General features: G+C 35.8%; 1 protein-coding gene across 1 annotated transcript in view; it reads left to right on the top strand.

Annotated features, from left to right (window-relative positions):
• The window catches only part of VWA8 (von Willebrand factor A domain containing 8), a 177130-nt gene that overhangs the window by 70581 nt on the left and 85167 nt on the right, over positions 1-21382 (top strand). The window contains exon 21 of the mRNA XM_030469238.1: positions 11030-11106. Coding sequence (XP_030325098.1) covers positions 11030-11106 — 77 coding nt within the window. The remainder of the gene's footprint in view (positions 1-11029; positions 11107-21382) is intronic.

Genomic DNA, 21382 nt, shown 5'->3' with positions numbered 1-21382 from the left:
AGTCAAGTCAGCAGGTCCAGGAAGGAAGCAGCATGGTACAGGCACAGCATTGCCACAATATGAAGGTTGGGAAGGAACTGAGGAAAGGGTCTTAGTGTACACATGGAGGATAAAGAGGATCACAATGATGGAGCAGCACCATGTCAGCACTGACCTTCAGGAAATAAAACCCTAGGTAGTGGGGAAGAGCTTGCAGAGCCCAGTGTTACACTGAGGGCCCTGAGATACACTTTGTATGTTTAACCAGTTTGGCAAAAAAATTGTGAAGATATCAGCACTGGTGAGGCCACACCTCGAGTTCTGTGTCCAGTTCTGAGCCCCTCAGTTTAGGAAGGATATTGAGGTCCTGGAGCGGGTCCAAAGGAGGGCAACTAGGCTGGTGAAGGGACTCGAGCACAGACCCTATGAGGAAAGGCTGAGGGAGCTGGGGGTGTTCCGCCTGGAGAAGAGGAGGCTCAGGGGAGACCTCGTTGCTGTCTACAACTACCTGAAAGGAGGTTGGAGCCAGGGGGGGGTTGGTCTCTTTTCCCAGGCAACTCTCAGCAAGACAAGAGGGCACGGTCTTAAGTTGTGCCAGGGGAGGTTTTAGTTTGGATATTAGAAAGAATTTCTTTACGGAGAGGGTGATCAGACATTGGAATGGGCTGCCCAGGGAAGTAGTGGATTCTCCATCCCTGGAGATATTTAAAAAGAGACTGGATGTGGCACTCAGTGCCATGGTCTGGTAACTGCAGCGGTAGTGGATCAAGGGTTGGACTTGATGATCTCTGAGGTCCCTTCCAACCCAGCCAATTCTATGATTCTATGTGAGTATGATTTCTGGGGTAGAGGCTATTTTCTCCAGCAATGGTATCATATTTAATAATTTAATGTGTGTCACATTTTCTCCAAGGTTATGAAACCATAATTGAAGACAGCATTAAAAGATTTAACTGGGCTGAAGTAATCGAACGTACTGCTTTGATTCTAGACATCAGCTCAACTCCATGATTAAGTTAGAAAATGGACTGATTTTCTGTGATTTCTCTTAGGTAAATTAGTAATACAGGTTTTGGTTTTTTAATTGCTAACGTACTTTGGAGTACTTTGACTCTTCACTAATTTGTTCCACTCTTTTTTAATGTTTTTATTTCCCTTTGAAATGCTATTTTTAGTTTTGAGCACTGTATTTGCCATTTCACATTCTTAGGACAACACCAAACATTCTTAATTTCTTAGGTATGATCACTAACCATTTAGCAACTGCTTGGCTAGTTTCTTAAATATATTACTATAAACTTCGGTAGCACGTGATGAATCGTGTTCAAGTAATTTAAAAGCAACCATATTACAACAATATACTTTCATGCTATAGGTCCAGGAACCTTTCCACTGGATATAGTAGAGTGTTCATGCTCTTTTTGTAAAGCAAATTATAAAAAAATAGGATTTTTTTGCTGTTCAGCTACTTTTAACCATTCAGTTTATAATAAGAAGGTGTGGTTTTATGATTGCTTGACACATAAATCAATGTGGACCTGTGTTTTGAATTTGGAAGAAAGAGACAGTGCTTATATATGGAGATACAAAGGCTGTTCTGAGTTCCTTCCTGTTGTACTTCTTGTTGGTGAATGAATGAATCATAGAAATTCAAATACACTGAACCCTAGGTATTTTAGAACATATGACTAACATCCTTTTAAATGCTCATGTCATTTCCTAGATATTTAAGTGAGTTGGCATGTACCTTGGACCATTATTTGGTCCATCAAAGTAATGACTGTATAACTGAGTATCTCCATTCAGCTGTGATTCAGCATTCAAGACTTGACCTGTAGTCTTTGTTTTAGAGGCTGGACTTACTTTTTGCATGGTTGACTGAGTGTGGTTTTCTTCTTTTACCTCTTCCATTTTCATAACACACATATACACACAAAATTCCTGTTAGCTTAAGACCTTGTATTTCAAAATCTGGAAACACAGTCTTTTTTGTGTATTCTTTTTAGTTAAGAGCTGCTTGGAGAGAGTCCCATTAACAAGGTTGTTTTCAAGATATGAACTTTGACAACTAGTATTTGAGAATCAGTAAATTTGAATGAAACAATCTTGGTGGGTGTTAGAGAATACCTTTCTTAATGAAACCAAGAAGAATTTGAAGACAAGTGTTAGATACCAATAGGTATCTTTAGAACTGTTCAGTTTCTTACACGCTGGAACACAGGAAGTTTCATTTAAATATAAGAAAAAAACTTTTACTATGAGGGTGACAAGGCACTGGAACAGGCTGCCCAGGGAAGTTACGGAGTCCCCTTCTCTGGGGATATCCAAAACCTGCCTGGATGCAGTCCTGTGTAATGTGCTCTTAGGTGATCCTGCTTTTGTGGGAAAAGTTGGACTAGATTATCTCTAGAGATCCCTTAAAAGTCTGATAATTTTGCAGTTCTGAAGTCAACTACTTTTTAACACTCTTCATTCATGTGTCTTCCCTGGAGCTTATATTGCCCGGAATTTCACAGCAAAAATGTATTAAGTAAAAGGTAGCTTTGTCTAAGTATTTGCTTATATTGGTTCTTGATTTATTTTGGATGCTAACTGGAATGTACTTCCATCTCATGTCTAAGCAGGTTTCTTTGAGTCCTTGGGAGGGCAGTGGATATATATGAATTTTCAGCTATGAAATAGCTTCCTATTAAAGGAAATGCCAGAACTTTGAATATGGCTTCTGGTACTGCTTCTGTAGTCTTGAGTGTGAAAGAGATTATCTATGACCACCTTTAGATTCTCTAAGCAGCTATAAAGCAGTTTCTCCCTTGACTGAGAGCAAGCAGCTGTTTATTACTTTCAAAGCAGCAAACAAGAGCAAGAATCCTGTTTAGTAAAAGTTATAAACTTTGTAATACCTGTTTAGTCATTACATTACAATATAGCTCTTGCAATTTCTCCAGGGTTTCATGAGACACACTGGATTATTTATTCTTGCTACTAAGGAAAATAGGATGCTTCCTATGTTTTACTGTCTCCTTGAATTTCCTGTCATTAGTATATAGGAGAGAAACTTTGCTAATAAACAGATTTGTGCATGTGGAAAAACCTGGAAAACAGCAGTGGCTGAAACACTTATTTTTTCTCACAACTTTAAATTTTATGTATAAAAGTTCCCAAATTTCTGTACTTGGAAGCTGTGTAAGGAGAGGTGTTGGATGCTTCCATCTTGATTAATCACAGGAGAAGCCTTGGCAAGCACCATCTTGCTTTGATAATACCAAACAAAATATTCACAGTTACAAGGTTTTTTTGGCTTTTTGTACAGAGAGAGACAGCTCACAGCCTTGTCACTTCAGAGTTATTTTGTAGCCCTGAAGTTCTAAAACACTTAACCACATATTAAACAAAATTGAAGTATTTTATTTGGCATTATTCAGTTGCCATAATTTATGGTATGAGCTGTTCAGTTATCTGATCTTGTAAATTTAAGTGGCTCTCTCATAGCAATGAATCCTGAACATTTCTGCTTTTAGAATGCAGTTATCATACAGGAAGCATTTAATAATAAGTGGTATTAATTTTGGCTTTTGAAGTTACTCTGTTTTCATTCACTCTATAAGTATGGCATAACTATAAATATGAATATAGCATATAAATAACTTTGAAATGCACTTTTACCATGATGTCTCATGAGTTATTTAAAACAGCAATGTTCTGTAGCAGGACCAGAGCAACTTGTCCCAGGTCCAGGAGTTCTGCTATGCTTTGAGAACAGCATTTGATCCTTGGCCATGTCATCATTAATGCTTTATTAACCCTTTTCCATTCCATAATGTGTCTTTTAAATAATATATATATGTATTTTAATTTTTATTCAAGTTTCAATAGGTACAGCCAGTATTATTTAGGTGCATTTTAGTCAGCATGTGCCCATCTGCTTGACTGTAATGTGTCAGCTTTGGCATACAGTACTTCACCTTCTGTACTTCAATCATCTATTATAGGCCTTATTCCAATTTCAGAGTGTAGAGGATAACAATGAAAAGTGCCTGAGTGGACTTTTATGTTTGTATCTTGTAAATGTTACCAAAAAATTATGACTAACATTTTCTTTGTTAATCTTCCTGAAGAGCAGACAGAGGAAATGCAGCATATGTCAGGGCAACCTCATGCTCATCAGGACCATTCCCTGTTTGTCATCTTTTGCTTCTTTTTCTCATTCCAATATTCCTAGTTTCTCTTTTCTCTTGCAGTTTTCTTTATTGGCAGATTTTATGGCTATTTCGAAGTATTTGCTTCTGGCTTATCTACCCTTGAAAATAAGATGCTTGTATTACCAATATTCATCTTGCTTTTATGGTAAATTACTTAATAAGGAAGTACTTATTTAAAAATTAAATTTAAAAAAATTAAAAATTAAAAAAAAAAGGAAAGAAAAAAAGACACACAATATACTTCTTCTCTTCAGCAACTGAGTGTGAATGGATGCTGGAGTTCAACATCTTGTTCTGGCTTTCCTGTTGCTTATGTTCTGTTTTCAGTAGGAAACACAGTATTGATACTCAGTAAGAATAAAATTCAGTTACTGATTAAATTACTACTGAATACAGAAAGCATTTAAATTTTTTACTTTTTCATTTCATGGTGTGAAAATTCAGATTGAAAAAAATTGCTCCCCTTCTACTTCACCATGTACAAGGAAAGTGTTTTGCAAGGTAATAAAATAAAGGTAATAAAAGAAGCCTGTTCTTAAATAGCTTGCAGTCTAAATAGACAGTGTATAGATAAGGGAAAACCATAAAAAAATACAAAGTAGAATAAGAATGAAGAACTATATGAAGGTGCTAAATAATTTGAAAGAGGTAATGACAAAATATCTGGAAACACTTAGTAAAAATGTTGATGTGAGCACACAGTAAGTAGCCTCTTCCAAACATTATTGTAATGGCCTTTTAACACCTTTGATAATTTATTTCCCTGATACAGGAATGTAATTTAATCCTCCCTGCTGTCTTTCCGTAACTGAGAGATCAACTTAAATTAACTCTTGGGCTCCCACTAGGAATTTGTTTCCTAGTTGAAAACTAAGTTGAAGAACTTAGACAAATGATCAGGTCTTTCTGAAAGGTGCTTGAAAGAGCATACTTGAACAGATCTCTCCTTCTGCAGTAAAATTCTTATTATCTCACTGAGAAATTGAATTAAGTAGATACTGAGAGTGTAATAATATCTGTCAGCAGAAAGCCTGAAATAGCAAAAGCTTGGCATTTTAATTTTTCTGGAAATAAAAGACTTCACTTTCCTTCTTCAACTTGTGTAAAAATATACTTCTTCATCTGCAAGTCGAGAACATACAATCCTAAACCAAATTTTTATTATTATTCTGAGCATGAAGAAACTGAGCTCCCAAAGAGCTAAATTGTGCAAAATACTGTGGTATATTTTTGCCTAAGGTAATTCTGTGTGACAGTTGTGGAAAAATTGGGAAATATTTTTCTTGCAGCAGTTATAACAGTACGTACACATATGTCAACAGGCATTGTCTTCGAAAGTGTCTCCGCTTACATTATTGCTTTTATGCCTTTACAGATCATACTGAAGTTTCAGAATTGGAAAAAAAAAAAAAGAAGAAAAAAGAACCAATAAATTGATTTTCTTGTTTATTCCCACAGATTCTTTCCATTGTAAATTTTTCATATGCTTCTTTCCATTGAACTTCAACTGTCTTACTGTCTTACCTCACTGGAAATGCGACCATTATATTTAACCTGACAGGGCTCTGACTTGAAGGTTGCATGGTAGAAAAAAGCATAGTAAACTCTGCAAGCTTATCTAGACCTGTAGTCTTTCAATTCATTATTTCTATCAGGAAATTAATTATATTTACTTTTATGAAGAAACTTTATTAATTTACTCTCACCATCATTCTTTTGCATGCCAGGGATGATAAAGTAAAAATAAAATAATCAGATGCTGAAACTTATTTTTGTGACTGATACATATATAGATTGGAACTGGGGCAAGACTTAAATCACCACATCTATTTTCCTTTGTTACTAACATGTAAGTAAGGAGGAAATGCCAGTATCTATTGCAGTGGTCATCTGGTAGCAATGTCTAGTGTCTGCTGGGGACACAACTTCTGTAGTTATTACACTGCATTATTCAGGTTTTGTCCAAGCAGGGAATGATGAGCTTAATAACACTTGGAGTAATTGAGAGAGTTCTCTATGGGTGCTACTCGTTCCTCCATGGATAACAGTACATTTAAAAAAAAAAAAAGTCAGAAATACATCCTCTGGTGTAAAAATAGTAGCATGTATATGCGTGTATTTTTGCAAATGTTTTTTGGGCAGACACAGGCAAGCTGTAGGTAAAGGAAGTGGTTCTGTGCCAAAACCAATGTTAGAAACTTTACATTAGCAAAAGGGTTTTCATTTTCTTCATCGTTGAGCCAGAAGTTTCTGTGATGACAACACTACCAGTATAACTTCTACTGTGTAGTTACAATGTGAGAAGTCTGACATGAGGGCTCTGGATACTAAAATTTATTGAGAAGTCAAGATTGCTTTTGATTCCCTAATAGTAAAATTCTGAAATTAATTCTGAAGTAAAATTTGCTAAGGTGAAAAAGCAAACTTTTTTTAACCAATTGCAAAATGGGTTTCATTCTTTTCAAATGAAATAGATACTCTGCTATACAGGATGGCTGCATGCTGAAGAGCACTTTTGAAGGGCAACATGGCAGTGTCTTAAACTGATTCAGTGTGACCTGAAAATTAAGTAGAAGAGAATAAAAATGAGGCACCATAGTTCAGATTTTTTCTTCCCCAGTAGTTTTTTTTTCCTAAGAGAAGAAGTATTAATTTCAGAAACTTGGGTCCAGTTCTTCTGGATGATAATGACTTTAGTTGGGCTGTGGAGGGGAGAAATTTGTCCCACTAATGTAATATCTGCATCCTGAATTGCAAAATGCCTCCTGGGACCTGTAGCAATCTTTTTTTATATTTGAAACTGCAGTTACTGCTAGAAAATTAAGTAATTTTATCCTTGGTAACAAGTGTTTACAATGTCAGTTAGAAGAATTTTTAACTAAGGGATTGTTTTGCTTTGTAATTGCACAATTTTCTGTTTGTTATTCATTAGTGCAGATATTTACTTCACATTTTTCTATTTCAGTTGCTGCATATGTCTTATGAAATAAAAATTGTCAAATATCTACTTTCTGAAATTTTTTTATCCAGTTCAGCTGAAATACCAGCACAGATGTTCTTTTCTCTCTAATTGGCATATGTTTGTATTTCTGTTAAATTAAGTAACTGCAGTAGTGTGTATATAAATACCATACAGCAAGTGTTAATGGCAAACTCATTTGTCCTCTGAATGTCACCTAAGGCTGCAATAATTGCAATTATAGGAGATTATGTTCTGAATCCAGTCCAAGTTCAACTCAGTCTTTTAGGATATTCATATGAAATATAGTTCTGATTCTTTCTGCTTAAATAGTTGACTGTTAGCTAAGTGTCCAGAAGATCCAGCTTAATTCTTGGCACCATGTTCATGGAAAAGGAGGGTGACTTTGCAATTTTTGTAATTTCCTATTTTTGAGGTGCTAGTAACCTATTTGAGGGGTTTTTTTCCATACTGTTTTAGCCTTTTCCATCTTTTTTTCGCCCAAGAAACACTGCCAAGCATATTCTTTATCCCATGAAGATCGGGTGAATTAGGAATAAGCCTTCTTCTATTGTCCTTACATTAATTGATAGTATTTAAGGAAGAAACTCATCCAAGCTCTTTTTTCAAGTTTTCTGAATGTCACTTAAGAGCCTTCTGAATAGGTTTGGTCTCTTCCTTCCTTTCTTCTGGTCTCTTCTCTTCCTTCCTTTCTTCCTTTCTTCCAGTGCCTTTTCAATGAAGTAACTAAGTCAAAGAGAAGTGGTAACTTGTCATGAAATAGCAGTGTAAAAGGATGGATTCAAAGAGCTTTGACTTGAACTTTCTTCCAGCTGCTGTTGCCAGCTGAGGATTTTATGTGGTACACCACAGCCTCTGTGAAGACACATGATGTACTCTCTGAAGTAGTTCAGTTGGGCAATGTTAATATGCTTCTAATAGCTGGAATCTGGTGGGAATGCCTTTTGGCTTCTGAATATTGCGTGCATCTTTTTAAAAATGCAACCAAGATATACTTAAAATGAAAGAAAAGGTGTGTGGGCAGCTAATCCATACCAACAAAGGGCAAGATGTGGTTATGGCACAGCTCCCATTGTGTTACTTTGGTGCTCTCCCTTTCTCCACAGTGCTTGTGTCCTCTGAGCATTCTCTCAAAAATGAGGTCCAGTCCTTTTAATACCCATGGATAGACATCCAAAAACCAGCTATTTGGTCCTCTTTCCATGGGAACGGGAGAGAAAGAGAAAAAAATTTACTAGTGTTATTTTGGAGTTGGCAAAATAATCTTTTCAGATGTAATTTTAAAAATCTATCGTAAGCAAAAACCACGTGTGCTTTCCAGTAATACACATGAAAGCTTTTTTCTTTTTTTTTTAATTACAGTAACCATTTTATTTCATATTAAAGTATGTTTTACATCGATTCAATATGTTGATCTTTTTCTTCATCTTCGTACTTGCTGCAGCTGGCTGGATTCCTACTCTGCAGGGGAAAGGATATGCAGTTCCCTTGGGGCAGGGACAGAAAACTGCATGCTGACATCTGCCCAGCCATCCTTTGCTCTCTTAGGAAAAGTAAAGGAAGTGGCTTTCAGCATCAGTGTTTTGTACTTGGTGTTAGGAGTATTCCTGTTTATTCACCCAGTTGTGATTTCAAGTACCTTACTGCAAGTCATAGGAAACGTGGGAATAGAACTGTGTGCACTACTAGAGGATACTTACCCTGTTTCTGGTTACTTTTGATGTCTCTGGTGCAATTTCTGAAGTTTGATATTTCCCCCAAAATGAGTATGTTCGTTGAGTCCCTGGAAGAATCTGTCTGCAAATTCAACCCCTGTTTCAAAGCAGTAGAGAACTGTGTTTCCAGTGACAGAGTTTTCAGAAGTTGCTGGTGATAGAAATTTTGCAGCTTCTTACTACTCCTATGAATAAAGCTGTAGATTCTTCTAAAGAATCAGATGGTAGAAGGTTTGTGAGGAGATGTGTGGCAGAGCACTGGCTCAAACTGGATTTCTTGTGCTGGAGTTGAATTTGCAGTAGAATCTAGGAAGTTCTATTTTGTCAGCTCTGCTGTATTTTTTCCTCTGCTCTCATAGTGAAAATTCTGCTGTGATTTCAACTACAAAACATATATATGCATGATTCCCCATTTTCATAAATGTAGTCACATGAGAGACTGGGGTCCCATTTTGCAAAGCTTAAACAGTTTGCAATTCTGTAGCTGGCAGTTACCATTTTTCAGCTGGAATTCAGAGCCATAAGAGTCATAACTTGCAGCTCGTGAGTGCTCCTATTCTGTTTCAATGCCAAGTTAAACAGATTGAGTCTTAAATTGATTTAATCTAATCTCCTTAGTTTTTCTATGGGTTATATTTATCTGCTTTACTTCACATTGGTCTGGACTACTGGATGCATTCATGCAGTCAGAATGACAATCTCAGCAGAGGGATAATGTCTTGTCAAACAGCTTTTTGGCTGGCTTACAACAGAACCTTTCTTCTATTAATTCTTTTTTACTTCCTTTGCAACCATTGGCAATCTCACCATCACTCTGAGCTCCTAAGCCTGCAGCCATGTCTCTGCAGGAGGGAGAAGAATATCTGCAACTGAAATGTCATTTTGGTTTGTACCCACATTGGTATTTTTTACCTGATTGGGAATGTAATTTTGAAAGGTATCTCTCAGCTGCAGTTCAATACATGTCTAGAAATATATGACCTGTTTTTTGGGGGGATGAAACTGATGTGGTTGGATGTTCTGCAGCATCCTACCTCATTTGTTCCTCGGATGATTCCTTCATGGGACCAGTCTGCTCCTGGGCTGATGTGTACCAACTCCTGAACCTTTGTACAGGATATGCTGGGGTGTTAGCAACACCTAGTTCATTCCATAAATTCCCTGTCATCATTCTGCACATCTTGCTAATCCAGACATCCTACAATAGAAAGTTATAGATCAGTTTGATCTCAAATCCAATTTTGATTCTGTCTGAGACTTTTTTGTTAACTGCAGCAGAATGGGATTACCAAATATTACTGAGGCAATGCTCTAATTCCAGGTGGTATTTACAGGGTATTTCCTATGAACACTAAGAATTATCTTTTAATATTTAGTGCAAGATAACTTCAATCACAGAGTCATAGAATGCCAAGTTGAAAGGGACTTCAAGGATCATCTGATCCAGCCTTTCTAGGTAGGAACACAGTTTAGATTCAATGGCCCAGCACCTTGTCAAGCTGAGTCTTCAAAGTGTCCAGTGTTGGGAAATCCACCACTTCCCTGCGGATTATTCCAATGTCCAACTGATCTCACAGGGACAGTTTTTCTTCTGGTGTACAATGGGGTCTCACCGGGAGAAACTTTCACCCATTACTGCTTGTTTTTTCCATGTGACTCCGTGTTAAAAGGGAGTCCCCATCTTCTTGGTAGCCACCCTTTAAAGTACTGGAACATGACAGTAAGGTCTCCCCTAAGGCTTCTCTTCTCCAACCTGAACAAGCCCAGTTCTCTCATCTTTTCCATACAGCAAGCTTCCCAGTCCTTTCATCATCTTGTTGGCCCCAGCATTCACAGCCTTGCAACACCTTTGTGAAATAAAAGGGCTGGGAAAAAAATTGGGTTTATTTAAGAGAATTCACAGGCATGCATGACAGAATTCTAGACACAAACCTTTTTTATGGTTATCCCTAGTAAGACAGGTAAGTAGTTTTCAAATATGTTTGTTTGTAAAATAAAATACAAATCATTAAATTGTGTTCAAAGTACAGTTCAAATTGTATTTGCCTATAAAGGAATATGAAGGGTACTTTAACAGTTTTGGAAACTTGTCTTTGTTTATAACTATTATTTGTGTACATCTATATTACTTTTAATATTATATTTATTTGATACAGGGTGTTGGGAAAAACAAGATTGTTGACAGATTCCTTCACCTTTTAAACAGGCCCAGAGAGTATTTGCAGCTGCATAGGTAAGAATATATTCCATTTCCATACTTGATATTTTATAATCTGATTTCCCATGTTTTGAGACTCATATTTCTGGAACTAAATTTGTTCTTATATTTGAGCAAAGACCTCATTGTTGTAGGTGGCACACTGCCTGCAGATGTGTATCCATTTTATAGGCAGATGCAGCAAGCTGACAGGCTGAGGAGTGGGGACCAAAATCTAATGCATTAACATTACTTAACCTAAGAGGAAACAGAAATCAGAGGAAGCTGATGTTAAACTGTGCTCAAGAAGAGAGGAATATTTTTGCTGCCATTTTTGGAAAGACTTCCCTAAACATGAGACTGTGTGAGGGGAAAACGTTCAAAAGTGCTTGTTTGAGTATATCACTCATTAGGCAAGAAACATTCTACATATGGCATTTTGGGGGTTTTTTTGTCACTCCTGCTAAGCACATATCTTTCTTTCTCACCATAAACATGTCTGAGTTAGAGATTTATGATTTTTTTTCATATTCAAACTGAAAAACAACAAATCGATTTAAAAGAATTTGAAAGCTGAAATAATATAAAATTTTCTGCCTGCTTTTTATGACATGAACTTGAAATCCATAAATTAAAATAAAGACTGAACATGTTTAGAGGAATCAATTTCAATTGAACTGCATCCTTTTTCATCTTCATTCCTAATCTTAACCTCTCTCTTTTTAACTTTGTAGTTTCATCAATCTATCTCTTTCCATAATCATTCATTTTTAAATAATGCTATAAAAAATGTACATCTGTGGTATTTTGCCCTTTAGCAACACATTCTCTGTAACACTTCCCTCTCGCTTTCTCCACTAACTTTTTGTCTTTAAATGTGATGTCCATGTATTCCTGATACTTGGACAGCTCTATCTCATCAGTGTTCTATTTCTCTTTTATACTTCTGCTAAATTTCCATCACTTTTCAAAACAGCACTTTTGTGACCTGCTGCTTTCAGCTTTCTGTTAGGTTTCCTTGTGTCTTGTCTGCTTGAAGCAGCCACCAGCTCCTTCTGAATAAAATCAAGTATCATTTTTTGCAAATCCCAATTATTTCACAAAACACTAAAGTATTTTTGTCTTTTTGTGACTCTTTGAAAAGTTGTTCTCCAGTGAGCTGTGATCAAGCAGAGCAGTACTTGAACATAAATTCAGAGCATTCAAAGCATGCATTTTAGTTGACTACTTTTGGAGGAAAGAAATATTTTTACCACTTTCTTCATGACACATGAGGAGGTGACTCAATGCTAAATGAAGATGGGCGTTCTCTGCCCTTTTAGAAATGTGTCTGATAAGCTGGTACCTCATTAGTACCTTGGAAATTGGGTTGCAGAGTTTCCAGTTAGGCTTCAATAAGTCTCTCTGGAAATGAGTGTGCATTTGTCAGCTGCATATCCTGAGGTGCTGAGTTTCTACTGAAGGAGTGAATTGGTCAGAAAATGGCAGACAGGGGTATTGTGAGTGCTGGAGTTTGCCTTTATTGACTGGTACTTTGCATAATTAGCTATAAAACAAGGTGTATGCATGTATGCTGGTACTAAATGGGTGTTCCAGCTGAATTCTATTGGTTCTGGAGTAGTGAGATATGGTGTTACCTGTAAAATATCTTTGTTGATGGATATAGTTAAGACGTAGCCAGAGAGGAAACTGCTTGAATAGAGAAAGCTGTAAGAACAGCTTTAAAATTAATAGGATGACAGCCTTTATTAAAATGTATTCTCATGTAGTAGGTAAAAGTAATGTATAAATGGTAGACTAAAGTAATTAGACTGAATTTCAGAAGATTTATTAATCTAATCACCATTTTTCAAAAACTGGGATTTTTAATGGTATTTAAGTGCCAAAATAATGAAGATACTCCAGAAATGTTTACTTTAAACAGCTTGTGTGGTAAATAAGAGGGAAACACACCACAATGTAGTGTAGTACAGTTTGTTACTTGGTGTAATTGATGTAGTTGTCTAATCTTGAAAAATACCTCAGCATTTTGCCAAGAAACGGGAACATAAAAGAGCTAAAAATACTATTACATCTGGTTTCATTCTGGTTGTCAGTTGTTTGGTTTGGGTGGTGGGCTTTTTGTTGGTGGGATTTTTTTTAGTTTCTTCTTTTGTTTTTGACTGTCTTGAAGTAGTAGAAGAGTTGTGCTCACGTAACACTACATGTGTTCAGTGACATTCATGCAGGGAATATTTGTCTTAAAAACAATGAACTATAGCCAGAAGTAATTTTTAAATCTCACATTTTATGTCTTATGTTTCAAGATAATGAGAGTGAAAACAAAAAGAAAAGTGTTTTTCCTTAAACATCCTTTCTGACATCTTTATTTAATTGCTCTATCACTTATTCAAATAGGGTCAGCTTGACCTTGAAGTTTTGATTGCTTATGGAGGTTATAAATCCTTTTTCTAAACCATTCTTACAGCACCTCATTGAGAGGTTTTATTTTCTGAAAATTGCCTTATAAAATGAATCTTGTAAGTCTCTAAATAATTGTTGGACCATAAAACCAAAAATCTTAATTGAAAGGAAGCTGTAGTTAGGCTTAATAAGGAAAGCATTTATGAAAACTGTTTGCTTATAAATTATTCAAAGTTGATTGCTTCCTCTTACAAGCTTACTCAAATTAGGAGTTGATTAGAAGTTGACCAATTTTTTTCATAAATTTAATTTTGGGGTAATAGGAGTCTTTTTGAAATGGGTAATTTGTGATAGGCTCCGTACAGCATTTCTCTAGGGGTGCATGTATGAAGCACCTTGCTGCTTTCCCTTGTTTAATGAAGAACTTTGCCAGGATTTCCCATCACTTCCCTCCTACAAGAATGAGTTCCAGCAACTAAAGCCTAAGTTTTGCTTACATCTCAGTAATGGCTGTCTCACTTTTGTGTGCCCAGGACTCTGGGCAACCATTATAAAATACATAACTGCATTATCTTGCCTGATACTAAACTACAGGGTTTTAGTGCTGTCACCTTGAGTGAAAGCATTCATGAGGCTGCTAGAAACTTGAAAATCTGTGAACCCTGTGCAGTTGTAGGGGTTGAAGTGCATTTGAGATCTTTATAGAAATTAAATACATACTGGATGGCTTTCTTAAAAACTTTGATACCTGATTCCACATTAATGAAATCAAGTATTAGTGTTGCTTCTAACTGAGTGAACCCTGGAAAAGCCTTATCAGTTTATGAATTTTGCCATCCCCCATGTCAGTGATGTGGAAAAAAAAAAAACCTGTCAGTGATTCTACACAGAAGTCTGAAGCCAAACTTGGTAGACTGAATTGTGGATCCCTAAACCAAATTTCATTGAATCAAAAAAAAGATTTTCATTGAAACTGAAATAATCTTGTTTAAATTGCAAAGGATTTTGGAAGAAGAATATTTCATGGAAGGAAAAAAACCCTTATTAAAGCTTTAGAGAAGACTCAGGCAAGAGAAGGTGCCCTGATAAGACTACGAAACCCTTCATAGAATAATAGATAACTATAAAAATGTAAGCTCCCCACTCTCCTCTGTGAAAACATCAGATGAAAGTATCATGGACTTCAAACTATTGGCTTCTTTGATGTGATCAAAGAAAAAGAGATTAATTTTACTTCTTCTACCACTTAGTAACTAATTATACACAAAGAATGGTTTTCCTGGAGTGAAATGTGCTTTATCTGTCATTTAAGCATTAGGGTTTTCATCTATTTGCAATTAAGTCATACTGTCAGGCTTCTTTTTGAAATGTTAATGACAGTGTTTTATCCTTGAAGTTACTATTTTTGAGTAGACTGTTTTATAGAACTACAATATTTATTCATTTGTTTCCACTGCAGGGTTGCTTTATGACATTTTTTTGTTGTTTCAGAATTTGAAGAGTCTTCTAATAGGAAGTTTCCTAAAAGTTTAGGTCCCGAGTAGGAAGATATAAAATTCAATGACCTACATTTTATAGTAGTTTCTGCTAGTATTTGGTTTTACACGATGAAGACATTTGGATTAATAAATGCATCCAGTTTTCAAGTCATATGGTATTATCTGATCTCATCTTTAATTAAAATACACTACTAGTCCTTATACATTAGTTTTAAAAAGGAAAAATAATATATATTATTTATTATCATCTGAAATCTTAATTTAGGCAGTTAGAGAGTACTGGAAGAATACTGTGGAAAATAAATGAAAGCTTCCACTTCTGTTTTGCTGAGATTGAATTGGCTTTAAGTCAGGTAGCCAAAAAGAAGCTGTCAACAGGATCCCTCTGAAATTATTGTCTGTCATCAGGAGTTGTGCTCTTAATTGCAAACAAAAGCTTTCTGCCTTGGTAGTCCTTTAAAGAAAAATTAATTATGGAAAGAAGGTTTGTGTTCCAAGTAGCAAATTTGCTTAGTTCAGGAAAGCACAATGTCAGTACCTTCTTTGTGAAGTTTGGTCTACATTACAGTCCTTGATATTTGAGATATTTAAAAGGTGTCTGGACACAGTCCTGGGCACCTGGACCTCTGCTTGAGCCAAGGGAGTTGGATCAGATGATGTCCAGAGGCTTCTTCCAATCTCAGACACTCTTTTAATTCTTTGATTAACCAACTTCTGCAAGGTAGCAGCTGGATACCCCAGGTAACTCTAACTCTAGGTATGTTGTAGTAATGTGTCCTGCTGAATCAAAATTGTTCAGTAGGAAAAAGAAAGAAGTTTTAAAATAATTTATCTTAATTTAATAAAATCAGATGATCCAGCACTAGTTATTCCATGTGGAGAGTCAATTTGCAGTGTACTTAGCTGATACTCAGATGTACAGTAAAGTTGAGGGTAATTAAAGACAGGTTCAGACTTATTGCTTTCAGAACAAGAAAAGTAAGGACATTTTGTGTAATGAGTTTGATAATGCCTAGAGCATTTATTTGTCCTTATGATATGACTGTAAATAATGAGTTGTTAAGAAAAATTTGAGGTGTTTCCTGGCTTCATGCTGTCTCAGCTGTATGAAATGCAAAAATTGCAGCCTGCCATCTCCTCTGCAGCCTGCCTGTCACAGGTGTTTGACTGCACAGTTCAGGATGTTCAGGACTGAAAAGTACAAACCCTTTCCATTGGGATGGGACCTTGGTTACTCTTACCTAAGTGGAAAATGAGATTCCCCCTGAACTTCTACACATGCAGTCACTGAAGCCATGAAAAGTAAAAACATCAACTCTGACATCATCAAGTCAATGCTTGACTCCTCAAGCATTGGAATGGGCTGCCCAGGGAAGTAGTGGATTCTCCATCCCTGGAGATATTTAAAAAGAGACTGGATGTGGCACTCAGTGCCATGGTCTGGTAACTGCAGCGGTAGTGGATCAAGGGTTGGACTTGATGATCTCTGAGGTCCCTTCCAACCCAGCCAATTCTATGATTCTATGATCTTCAGGATGTAGATCTGCAGTTAGTTTGCTGTGTAAGAGCCTCGCTGTCACTTGCAGAAATAGATGCTTCTAATGAGCAGACTGCACTGTAATTTACATCAATAATTTATTGGTGCCTTATGAATGGGTTTTCTGCTGCCTGGAGCCTCACTGAATCTGCAGAAGATGTGAAAAAATCCATTCTGTTCTAGTTTTTTCTTTCAGTGTATCAAGAAAATGGAAGAATTCTGGGGAATTAGACATTTTACTGTCCAAAAGAAAGAGTAAAAAACTTGATAAAGTCATGTGACAGAAAAAGGGCATGATTTTTTTGTGTATGAGTAGTGTTCTCTGTAATGTTGAAACTGATTCTAAATATGGTTTGATGCTTTATCATAAAAATACAAAGCATATGAAGTTTTCTCTTTTTTTTTAGCTTTTAAAACAATCTATTAGAAAATGTAGCCTGAGAGATTTTGGCCTTAAATTAGACATATTAAGTCTTAGCTCTCTGTGTGATTTCTTTTCTTAAAGGCTTATAACTTGTTTTCCACTTTTCTAGGTATTAACCTACATGCTAAATTTGGCTCTGTTGTAAATCTGATATTTTACCATTGGCAGCAGAACACTGTTACTGAAATTGTTTCTTATCCAATAATCTTACGATTATTTTAGAAGACATTGCAGTACATTATTCCATTTCTAGTAATGCTATATTTTCTTTCAAAGAATTTACCAATGGGTACTACATCTTCCTGTCAAAGTTACTGTGTTTGTTCTAGTGACTGATGACTGGAAACTGTGCTACAGTGTTCATTTTTAAAATCTACTACTTTTTGTGTTGTGTCTTTTCTAGTTCCCTAATAAATTAAAGTAATCTAATGATCTTTTCTTACCAAAATTAACTTAGTTTACATATGTTATCCTTTTCAAAATAAAGGTAATTTTGCCATGATCTTTAACAATCAAATTAATGGACAAGTTTAGGGTTGAAAAATGAGCTTACAGTATTCCTACAAGCAATCCGTACTACAAACTGTCCATTAATCTTTGGATGTTAATTGCCTTTCCCTCTTTTTCAGCAGATGTAATCAGTATAAAATCTAATTACCTCTTTCCCCTATTGAGATAATTTAAACTACCCTTTCAGCTTTATTGACTCCAGATTTTTAAAATTCTAATTAAAAAAGCTGCTTCAGAAGGGATAACATCCTTACCCAAGAAACAGATGAACACCTGATACTGTAGAATTATGGTGTACTTGTTGTCAGAATTACATTTGGTTATCTTTTCTTGAAAGAACACAGGACCATGTAACACAATTTAAATGCTAATATACTTCAGCTGCTCTTCTTTTAACAATGAACAACCCAGAAAAACTTATTCTATGGCAGACTGCTGTAGAGGCTTTTAAGCTGCAGCAGTTTGTTAGATGAATCCTTTGAATACACTGAGGATGAGCATATGTTGTGTGTTATTGTACGTCAGCATCCACAAATAAATAAAAAAGGCTAAATAGTTTTTCCTGATGATTTTGAGTAATGGGTGCTCATATCTAAAATATTTTCTCTTAATGGAGTGCACAGAAGCTTATAGTGCATTTTATTCTTTGTTCCAGTGTGTGCTTTATTCTTTACTTCAGCTTTGGAAATAAATAATAAGATGGCATCTTTTGTTACAAAGATTTATGTTGTGGAGCAGTGAATTTTTTGGGTAGCGTATACTGGATGCCTTTGTGATATTTTTACTCTTAATGTTCTGTTTTCCCCTTTTCTTCAATATGTTTTCAAACAATAGAGAGTGGCAAGGCAAAGGTTCCTAGAGTTCATGCAAGGTAATGGTCTCTGTTTCAAGTGCAGCTTTTCATAAGCTGCCTCACGAGCTCTGCTATTGCCAGATTCCAGGTGCTAGAGAGCTGCTTCATTTATCTTTCTGTAGGAAGTGAATTCAGCTTGAATATCCTGCCGTGGGCCTATTACTGAAAAATAGCTTAGGTTAGAATACCCTGTTGTTTCATTTTCTTCTAAAGCTGAAGTAACATTTTCTTGTTTTTTACTCAGAGAAATTCATTGTTGTACACAATAAGGGGGGATGTAGGGCGTCCTGTTTCTTCATTTATAGATTTTACAATTAGAGAGACTGAATTTCCTCTGTTCTCATAACAAATAATGGGAAAATGTTGCATCTCATTTTGAAAGCTACATCACGTGTAAGTAATTTTGTAACTTGATTTAAGCCTATAACCTCAAATAAACCTGTAATTCCGTTTGACCTTTTTTCTGCCACCTGGGGTCATCCTGAGTAATGAATACCTTTATACTCCAAATGATGTCTTGTGTTTTAAATATATGTCCTGCTAAGTAGCTGTAATGGCCTAGCAGGAAAAAAATGGGGATTTAATAAGTGTGTACAGATAAATCAGAAAGGCTTTACAGTGTCATTTTAAAAGAGAAATGAGATAGCTGGTTGGCTTTTCAGATATTCCTAAAAATAATTGTCAGATCTTGCAATGCAATGGTTGTATCATGGGGTGGCTGAAGAAATTTGTTTGGAAATGTCAGCCATGCAGATTCTTTCTTCATGTTAGGATCACCTACTCTTCATCAGGGTAATCCATGAGTGGATTAGCTAACCAATTAACAGCTTCAAATGCCCCTTGACCTAATTCTTTTTCAAATACTCTTAAAACTAGGTCACAACAGATGGGTATATTCATGTCTGATTGAAATGTAATTGAGAATGTCTCTCTGTGTACAGAGATATTTAGGTAGATATCTCACAAAAAGGAAGAGCAACAATTATTTAAGTGTATATTCCCTGTCTGGTTTTGCCTTTCAACTACCAAAGTTCCATTTGGAGAATAAGAGGAAGGGCCCAACCTGAACGTGGTTCATCTAAGCTTGTTACCACAATCAGCAAATCTTAAAAGACAAGGTTGCCTATCTTAGGTATTTGTTTTTCCTTTTAGCCTCTGTATAAGAGTAATTCCAGTGAATATGGATGCTTGCAATGTTAACCAATGTCCCAATGCTCTGTCCTCTATTTAGGCATAAGACTCCCTGGGGATCCAAGTCTTAAAATGAAGCATCAGAATACCTTTTCTTTTTCTTTCGTTAGATAACCATGAGTAAATTATAAAATGATTCAGATTCTGTTTTGGTGTTTAAATTTCAATGTTCTGGGAAGACAAGTACCAAATACGACTATTTGTAGATATGTCATATAGACACCATTAAAATTTTTAATGAAGAACTTCATGCATTGATTTAATTTCTCCTAAGAAGCATCTTTCAGCCAGGTAATCATCCAAAAGAACTGAATGTTTCCAGAGAAGAGGAACATGTTTCAGGAGAAGCAGAACATCCTTCTCCTTTTTTCCTTAATTTTCCCTTCTGCATTGTTACAGCTCCTGTAACTCACTGCAGGATTTCCAGAATGTTTTAAGATTTACCTTCTTTCTGACTTTGCTTCCCATCCTGCCCTGTTTCAAAGTCTATTGATGGATGTATCCAGTTCTTCCAAAAACCTCCGAATTTTACTTAGAAAAAAGCCTGGTAGAAAGTTTCTGTCTCCTATAAATGGAATAAGAAATGCTGAACTCATTGGATTTTTGTGGAGTAAAATTCTGTTCTAAATGATAAAGTAACTATCATGAGCATTTCTCATCCTCTCTTTTTGGAGTAATTTTTTCAATTAAATTATTTAATAGAGTTTGAGTAATTCTTGAAAATTGACAGGGGCAGAATGGACTGAACAGTCTCATTGACTGAAATTTCTCCTGCTGAATCTCGTAGTTCTTCCCTGGAAAGAGGGCATTGCTCTCATAGAAATAGTAACTGTCACAGACTAATATGTTTGAGAAAGTCTATAGACCTCATAAAAATATGCCTTTAGGGTAAATAATGGACCAGTAGCACAAGAAATAAAAGGCAGTGTTGTGAGCTAATGAAAAAACAGCAAAAGTATTCTCAAAAATCCTTCTCTGGACTGAGTGGTAGTGTCAGAAGAGTTGCTGAGTTTCAGTAGCAGATTTTTTATTTTTTTTCTGATTTTTCTTTTTAATGGAGAGCATGCAAGGATTGCTTTCTTGATAAAAATAGATTCTTAGGAAAGACAGTAGTGAGCTTTTCATATTTTTCTTCCACAGTCAAGAGAAGACAAATCAGTTAAGTAGGATGACAGTGTGTCAGACAGCTTTTATCACTTGCTTCCACATTCCCACAGTCTTGCTTCTTTGTGTCAGAACTAGTTTCATCTTGGGTGCCAAATGTGATGAAATTAGGAGGTTTTGATATTCATGTCTTTGTTAGAGCCTAGTTCATATTAAGGTGCTAATATTAATAAGTGAGCATGAATCACAGTTTTTAGTTCCATTCCTCTGGGAGTGCAATTATACAGTTGAATATTTCGAGTGCCAGACATTTTACACTTAGGAAAATCTGCATACCATATTGTTCAGAAATATTTCAGACTTAGCATATTTTTTTATTCTCTCTTTCACTGTCTTTACATTTACATAATTCATTACAAGGTGGATGTTCAGGAAGAAAAATTCTTAGGAGGCAAATTATTTTTAGCCTTTCTTTACTCTGTTTATATCACGTCAGGTTCCTGAAGAACAGCATCTAATGACACCTATAATTGCATAGCTTATGATTCTGACAGGAAAATAAAATTTATCTGTACTAATCCTGACAAAATCATTCTGTATATACATGGCTGAATATAATAGCCCAAGCAAGTACAGGAATTTTTGTGTTCAAGCCAATGGAATTAATATTTGGCCATATATTTAGCTTCTAAAAATTATTGCAAATACTTCTTCCTTTAAATTTTCTTTAGATGTTAGGGCTGAATAACAGGAAAGTAGAAGAAAGGAGGGAACTGCTGATAAAATAAGAA

Source organism: Calypte anna, chromosome 1, assembly GCF_003957555.1.
Source record: "Calypte anna isolate BGI_N300 chromosome 1, bCalAnn1_v1.p, whole genome shotgun sequence".
NCBI lineage: Eukaryota > Metazoa > Chordata > Aves > Apodiformes > Trochilidae > Calypte > Calypte anna.
Note: the sequence above shows the minus strand (reverse complement) of the source record. Positions and strands in the feature narration are given on the sequence as shown.